This window comes from Aptenodytes forsteri, unplaced genomic scaffold (genome assembly GCF_000699145.1).
Source record: "Aptenodytes forsteri isolate BGI_AS27 unplaced genomic scaffold, ASM69914v1 Scaffold442, whole genome shotgun sequence".
Lineage (NCBI taxonomy): Eukaryota > Metazoa > Chordata > Aves > Sphenisciformes > Spheniscidae > Aptenodytes > Aptenodytes forsteri.
In genome coordinates this window covers 1,025,293-1,033,648 of record NW_008794003.1, presented here as the reverse complement: position 1 = coordinate 1,033,648, position 8,356 = coordinate 1,025,293, and the positions used below count along the sequence as shown (strand labels likewise).

The 8,356-nt window shown below is 40.3% G+C and overlaps 1 protein-coding gene across 1 annotated transcript in view; it reads left to right on the top strand.

The window, feature by feature from the left end:
* The window catches only part of ABI2 (abl interactor 2), a 39,824-nt gene that overhangs the window by 26,600 nt on the left and 4,868 nt on the right, over positions 1 to 8,356 (top strand). Inside the window, exons 7-8 of the mRNA XM_019474677.1 lie at positions 1,541 to 1,699; positions 6,826 to 6,999. Coding sequence (XP_019330222.1) covers positions 1,541 to 1,699; positions 6,826 to 6,999 — 333 coding nt within the window. The remainder of the gene's footprint in view (positions 1 to 1,540; positions 1,700 to 6,825; positions 7,000 to 8,356) is intronic.

Sequence of the window (8,356 nt, the reverse complement as noted above, 5' to 3'; positions counted from 1 at the left end):
TTCCCATTGGCAGGCAGGTGTTCAGCCATCTCCAGGAAAGCAGGGCTCCGTCATGCGTAACTGTTACTTGGGAAGACAAATGCCATCACTCCAAACACACACCCCCCCCTTCCTTCTTCTTCCCCCAGCTTTATATGCTGAGCATGACATCATATATGGTATGGAATATCCCTTTGGTCAGTTGGGGTCAGCTGTCCTGGCTGTGTCCCCTCCCAGCTTCTTGTGCACCCCCAGCCTACTTGCTGGTGGGGTGGGGTGAGAAGCAGAAAAGGCCTTGACTCTGTGTAAGCACTGCTCAGCAGTAACGAAAACATCCCTGTGTTATCAATACTGTTTCCAGCACAAATCCAAAACATAGCCCCATACTAGCTACTGTGAAGAAAATTAACTCTATCCCAGCCAAAACCAGCCCACTGTTCTTCCTCATCTGTAAAAAGTGCATTTTTTGAGATGTACATACCTGTACAAAGCAGGAGGAATGTGAATCTCTAGTTCATGCATTTGCTCATAGAAGCAAGTAACACAGCAAGCAACTTGCATTTTATTTACTGACCTAGTGTGAAGTTTTGCAAAGCAATCAAAACATAGTGGAGAACAATGCAGGTTTTTAAAAAATTGCACATTCATTTGTTCTGTTTCCCTATTTACTTCCCTGCATGCATGTCTCCTCAACCACAGTGACCATCCTTTCTTCCCTTGCAAACTGTGAAATCTACCTCTAGCACAAATGGCGGAGGCAGAATAGTTAGGGAGGGTAATAACCCATATGGGTATAACATCCAGTTTATATACTGTTATATACAGTATATAAGCCAGAGAACTTTATGTGAGCACAGAAGATAGCTTAATGGTCTTGCTTCATTTATTGCTTGCTTAGATCCAGGATCAATTACTTTGATACAGGAAGTGATTAAAATGGAGAGCAAGTTTTTAAGGAGTTGTTTCAATTGACAGCTTCCTGAGAGAGTGTCTTTGAGTATGATTTGATTTATTCCATCCTTCAAGCAGTTTCTAACATTCTCTTCTCCCCAGATGATTCTCTGCATATTTCCTGAACAGCACTAGAATAGTTAGTATTGTGTTTTTCAGTTGTGGAAGGTAACGGCTTTGAATCTTGGAAATGGCATACAGTTAGTTTGTACGTGTATATTGCTTAATTGCTGGACCATGAAGTGTTATTTTTTTGCAGGTTTATAAATAACCGAATTTGCAAGAAGTTATTATAATACATTATATAAAATGGATAACTGGGAATTATTTTCTTTCATTTTGAAACTTCGTAGCTTAGACACCTTTGTATTTTCACACTGGCTTTTGTGAGCAGTGCTGAGTATAGGGAGCTGGGAGAGTTGTTTTTTGTGTTGCTGTTGAGACATCCAGTGTCCTGCCAGTCTGGCAGCTGAACTGGCTGACTGCTCTCAGGATGCAGACTGTCTTAAAAAAACCAAAGACCTTTCCAAGCCTTTGAATTTTGAATGCAGATATAAAAAAGGCGGGCATCATTCTTTTCTTTGCTGATAAGTTTCTTTTTCTAACCTAGGTCACCCAGTTCAGTTCTACAGCATGAACAGGCCTGCATCTCGACACACACCCCCAACAATAGGGGGATCTTTGCCATATCGGCGTCCTCCTTCGATCACATCACAGACAAGCCTTCAGAACCAGATGAACGGAGGACCATTTTATAACCAGAACCCAGGTAAGAAAGTTTTTCTGCTCTGTTGAATTCAACACAGTGGTGAATGGAGTGGCCTTCAGATAGACCTCTGAAATCTTATGTTCTGTCTCCGTTGCAGATCTTGCAGTTAGTCTCAGCAACATTTCCAATATGTTGCTGGTAGCCATGCCAAAGCTTCAGTCCCAAGTACGGAGCATTCAGCTTCCATTATGGCAAGCAGCTTAAAACAATACTGGCTTTGTTGCCAAATAAATTACTTTTGATCTCACAGTCCCTACTAGACAAGCTCTAGTCCTTTACTACACCACGTCATGTATCTGCTTTGGTGTGGGATGGGTATTTGATTTTGCACCAGAACACTGATTCTTCATTAATCAGTCTTTATCTTGTATGCTTTTTCCTTCTGATTAATGGACAGTTCAAGAAATTGCACTTGTTATACAAAGGTAAGCATTAGACACCTTAGAGACATCAGTGGCGTTTGGTATGGGATGCAAGGGAGCTGTGTCATCTTCAAGTCCACAGGTGATGTTATTTTAATGGGTGACCTGTCTTAAAAAGCAGGATGAGATATTAACAAGGAGTGGCGTGTCCTGTGTGTCAGGCAGAACGCAGTAGCTTTTCATCTAAGGAGTCCTTTTCCCTGTGCTGCTGATGTGATGTGAAGGTTTTGATACCAGAGTAGGGGAAACTTTCTTTTTTGACAAAGCAACAGAAAGATGCAGGAGACATACTGAAGGTTTCTTGTTAGGAAATGCCCTATTACCAGCAAGATTGAATGTTGACTTGCAAGCACTACAGTGCATTTGTGTTTTGTTGTTGTGGTGGTGGTGGTGGTTTTTGGTGTTTTGGTTTTGTTTTTTTTTAAATTGAGCACCGAACTTGGAATTAGGTCAAATGCTGCAATCTGCATTTAAGGGATTTGATCAGGTTCAAATATGACTGCTTGTGAGCTACCCTGCAGAGAGATGTGTGTGCTTAACTTGAGAAGGAAATTGGATGGTCCTCCTGGGGACAGGGGGGTGGAGGAAGATATATGACTAAATTGCAGCCCAGTTGCCTGAAATATGTAGTATTTGTTAAGCACATTCTGTGCATATTGAAGGCTGAAGGGGAATAGGCAAGAAGGAAAGGGTAATAGCAATAAAAGAAACTTTTCAGGGTTACCTTTGCAGTAAAGAAGATTTTCAGTTTATCCAGAGAGTTTCTGACAACTGCTGTGCATTTCTGCTTTAGCAAAGGGATAACTCTCTGCAAGCTACCATTGCATTGTTAATAGGTAATCATCGAAGATGCCAAATAGGCTTTAAATAAGTTACATAACCACAATTCAGTCTGTGTACTCAAAAAGAAGATAATGATTATGGTGATTAGTCACTTGAGCTGTAAATCACAAACAAAATACTTCAATTATACTGGCATACTTGATACAATGTTAATAAGCAGTTGTAGTAAGAGACTTTTTTTAATATACCTAGCAGAATACAGAATTTAGTAGCTTTGCAGTTATACTAAACTAAGTTTTTTTTGGCCTGTACCTTGAAAGAAGAGGATGCTCAAGCATGCATAATTGAAGACCCTAGCAAGCTACCATTGCATTGTTAATAGGTAATCATCGAAGATGCCAAATAGGCTTTAAATAAGTTACATAACCACAATTCAGTCTGTGTACTCAAAAAGAAGATAATGATTATGGTGATTAGTCACTTGAGCTGTAAATCACAAACAAAACACTTCAATTATACTGGCATACTTGATACAATGTTAATAAGCAGTTGTAGTAAGAGACTTTTTTTAATATACCTAGCAGAATACAGAATTTAGTAGCTTTGCAGTTATACTAAACTAAGTTTTTTTTTGGCCTGTACCTTGAAAGAAGAGGATGCTCAAGCATGCATAATTGATGAAGACCCTAAGAACAGAGGGACTGTTGTGTCTGTAAGGAGCAGGGTTAGTAGTGACAGGACAGGGGCCACGATTGCTTCTCAGCATTCCTGAAGAGAGGGAGAAAATGCAAACTTAAGGGGTGAAGAAGAGACCTTACAACAGTCAGAGGAGTGTGCCAGCTATGGCTTGTTCTTCTTTGCAGGCTGTTTGGCAATAAAGCGGTACTGTTTTTTCGACTTCCGTATTTTAGTATGTTGGCATAGTCATTTTTGTTTATTCACTTCACAGGAGGATGAAAGATACTTGCCTTGCCCTGTTCTTTTGAATGCCACTTCTAAGATAATATAATTTCTCTACTTCATGGTGAGACCCTTTTAACGGCTGAAAAGAAAATATTAAGAAATTCAGACCCTAAATGATCTCAGCATATGTCTGTCCCAAAGTCACTCTTGCCAGCCATGACACCTAACAAGTGTTTTAACTTTGCAGCCTAGATACCAGCATCTAAGCAGTATAGAGCTCAGCACAGGCTAAAAACCCTGTGGGAGAAACTGGGCAAGTACTGAGATGGTGGTCTGCACTACACACTATTTGTATAGCTGAATTCTTACTAGGCTGAAGCAATCTAGTGGAAGGTGCTCTTGAGCATTTCTGAATTAATTCACAGCAACTGTGTAGATGAACTCTTAATCTACCAATGGTCTATATGGAAGGAAGCTGGGAGGGAACGTTTAAGCTGGTGTTTACCTCATCTTTTGAGACAGCAGAGGTACAGTAAAGTTCTTCTGATGCACTTTATAAACGAAGTCATTATTAATAAAATATTTATTGTATTGGCTCCTAAAGGTCAAAACTAACTTAGAGTCAATATAATATGATAGTCCTTGCACTGTGCATAGACTGAAGCACAAACCAAATGGTTAAGATAAACAAGGAGTGATGTCAGCTAGTGTTAGCATCACCATTTTGATTAAACTACACAAACTAAACTAAGGGATTTTTTTGTATTTGCTTGGAGTGCTTGTCTAGAGTGATTTATTTTTCTACATCGAAAGCCTCGTTATTTCTTTCAAAGAAATATGTATAGCACATGAACAAAGTACACTGAAGGGACCTAGGAAACTGAAGCTAGTCTCATATGATCAATATGAATTGTGTGAATCCATATGACATTGAATAGAGGAAACATTTTGAAACTGAACATTTTTATAGCACATATAATTAAAAAGGCAGGGACTTCGTAGTTGCGCAAGAATGCTGAATTAATGAATATTACTGCATTTCAGTAGGACTTCAAGTTCTCTTTTCCTGCTTTGAAAAAATGCAAGACCAAATCTTTTTCCAGCTACTGTGATTACACTTAAAGGAATAAATACTCTCAGAGGTCATGTTATTCGAATCAAAGAACCTGTAATTAGAAATGTATTTCATTTTTTCTCAAGAAATATCAATTAAATGGTGAGATAATGGAGCTTGCTTTATATAGAGGTACAAGGATATTTTGCAACAAAAAGGATGGTTGCTCTGTTGTTTTGGGGGTTTTTTTGTTTGTTTGGGGTGTGTGGTTGTGAAAGGAACGTGAATGTGAGTGACAGAAGAAATTCAAAGCACTTCAGATAATAGTTACTGAAATAAGCAAACAGAAGAAATTCTGAAACATGAATTTTAAATGCCCTGGAGTTCTTTTCATTTGCTGTGATGATGTGAATTAATTCTGAAAGATACTACATCATACCTGGCAGTTTTCTTACCAGCTCTGGAATTAGTCTGAAATTTATTTAGTTCTGTTCTGCGAGCTAAATAAATGTACTGGTACATGAAGTGTAGACCTTTTTCCCCTCATTCTTTTGGACATGACTAAATGTTTTTGTATGCCACTACTAACAAGAAAATTATTTAGTTGTGCTTTTCCTGAGGTGTGCTTTCTGAAAAATAATCTTGTAACTTGCTTAAAGAATATTACTGCACTACTCTTGCAAAGTGATACTAAAACTAGATAAAACTAGTTAACTATTTTTTTAACTTAACTAGGTAACTGAAACTTTCATTCCTGGTTTAAACCACAGTTCTGTGATATAACATTTTCAACTGGCTGATAGTATATTCTTTAAATGTGAATTCACATGTATTGTACAAAGACAGCTCTTTTGGTACCAGTAAAAGGGCTGTTCAGAGTTCAGTGCAGTGGTCTGTGAAATCAGGTGGGAAGGAAACGAGGCAGCACATCTGGAATAGGCCCTGTTGTTTGGCAGCAGCACAGTGCGCTTTGTTCTAACGATAAGGTCAGAAGTCTCGTGTCTTCCAAGCATGCTCAGTTCACAAAGGCGTCTTTTTCTGTTTTGCCTAAAATAACTGCCTCATTTGATGTTTTTTTTTTTGCCTACGTTTTGGAGAAAACTAGTTATATCCATTTTCATTACTAAAGATTCGTGGATGCTGTTACAGAGGTCACCTCTATAAATATCAATTTGATCTGAAAGGTGGAGGATTATAGGGAGAGAATCCTCTTGATATGTTTGTTAGGTCTGTTCATAAAGTGCTATGTCGCTGTAGTAATAAACTTCAACTTAAGGGAATCTCATAGTCAGATCAGAAAAATACTTCAGCATGAATTCTTAATCTTATGAAAAAGAGCTGGGTTGGAAATTTTAAAAATAGAGAAATCTTGAAGTAAGGATTAAGAATATGCTTAAACCACCTGAGCCATTTTTCTTTGAATGTCAGCCTTTTTGTCTCAGCTTCTTGGCAGACTGCTACACTGTCTGAGTGGTGATGATGTCTACTTTCCTGTTTGCTGCTTTGTTGTGTTTCTAACTGAATGCCTTTCTCTTTTTAATTTCTGTGGCAGCATCCCTTGCTCCTCCTCCCCCCTCCATCCTACAGGTAACTCCACAGTTACCGCTAATGGGATTTGTGGCCAGAGTTCAAGAAAACAGTAAGTTTGCTGCTTCCTTGTGCTATGATTTATTACTGGATGTGGCTTTTGTTTTGAGTGGATGAAAGATTTGTCTGTATATAGCCAGAATTCTGCCTTCTCTACTGCCTCTGCAAGTTTGTCTGAAATTGTGAACAGAGGGAAAAGGAAATAATTTTATTGGAGGAACCTGCTTCTTCCTTCTCTGAATTTTATTGTCTCTAGTGTATTTCCACAAGTTCTAACTATTGGTCCCAGTGCAACTAATTGGGATAGGAAGTATTACTTCAACCTGCTACCATGGTTCTAGAGACATTTCCATGGTTATACTATTGCTTATTTTCAGTTTCAGATACTCCTCCCCCACCACCGCCTGTGGATGAGCCAGTGTTGGATGAATCTCCACCTCCACCCCCACCTCCAGAGGATTATGAGGAGGAGGAAGCAGCTGTGGTGGAGTACAGTGATCCATATGCTGAGGAGGACCCTCCCTGGGCACCAAGGACCTACTTAGAAAAGGGTAGGTTTAGAGCTAGTAGAGATGGTAGGGTCGTGGTTGTCACAACATTTGGTATAAGCTCCTGCCATCCTGCTTTGGACATGGAATCTGCCTAGACTCCTTCGTAGCCAGTATTCGGTATTGTGGTAGAGGTGCTCGTCCAAATGGCAACTTAAAGAACAAAAGTTAAGCTACTCTTCTGAGTCTGACTCTTTCACCCCTTTCTCCACAAAGGGAAGATAATGATTAGCTGGCCAATTACATTTTTTTTAAATCCTCTGTAATACTTAAGACTCACCTTTCAGTAGTCTGCTTAATCCTAATAATCAAACTCATATGAGGTAAAAAATGAATTAATGCTGCAATTGCACTTGAACTTTGAACATATGGGTGCATCTGGAGAAGTGCTGCAACGTGTTTGGGGCTCTGGAAGCTGCAAAGCTGCATCAGTGTGGGGCCATGCTGAGCTAAAAAGTACTGGGTCTGTGTAGGACTGACTAACTGAGGTATTGCTGCGTGGCTGCATTTAGATGTCTTCCAGTTCTGAAGCAGGTGTGTGGAAACATGCTGGAGTAAAACTACAGGTAGAATCAACTGAGTAGGTAAATGGCTTAGGGGCACTTGAATATGAAAAAATTACTGCCTGGTGTTCTCCTGTGAAACAGGGTCATGTACCCCTTAGTAAAGGGTGATATAAAATCTAATGTTTCAAAGCAACTTGGCATCTCAGCTGAGTGACTGTTAGAAACATTCAGTCTGCATCAGGGAAAAAAAAATCAAGATTGCCACAAAGATAGACCCAGTGCAGGATTTGGGGGGTGGGGGGGGAGGAAAAGAAGATGGAAGAGGCACTTCCTGCCAACTCCAGCCCAAAGAAAATACTCTGTTCCTGAGGGAGATGGAGGAATATGTGGGAGCTTTTTGTTGTTCCCCCACCCTCCATCTAGCTGGTGTAAGTGTTTTGTGCAAGGAGTACCCAGGCTTTGCTGACAAGCTGAGACCATTTGTCAAAGTGGCTGACTTGCAGGGTGTTCACATGACTCGCTTTATCTATTGACCTCTCCACACCCCTGATTGACAGCAAGTGTCACTATTATGGTGGATGAAAAGCTGGACATGAGCCAGCAATGTGCACTCACAGCCCAGAAGGCCAATCGTATCCTGGGCCGCATCACAAGAAGCGTGGCCAGCAGGTCGAGGGAGGTGATTCTGCCCCTCTACTCTGCTCTGGTGAGACCCCACCTGGAGTACTGTGTCCAGCTCTGGAGCCCTCAGCATAAGAAAGACACGGACCTGTTGGAGTGGGTCCAGAGGAGGGCCACAGAAATGATCAGGGGGATGGAACACCCCTCCTATGAAGAAAGGCTGAGAGAGTTGG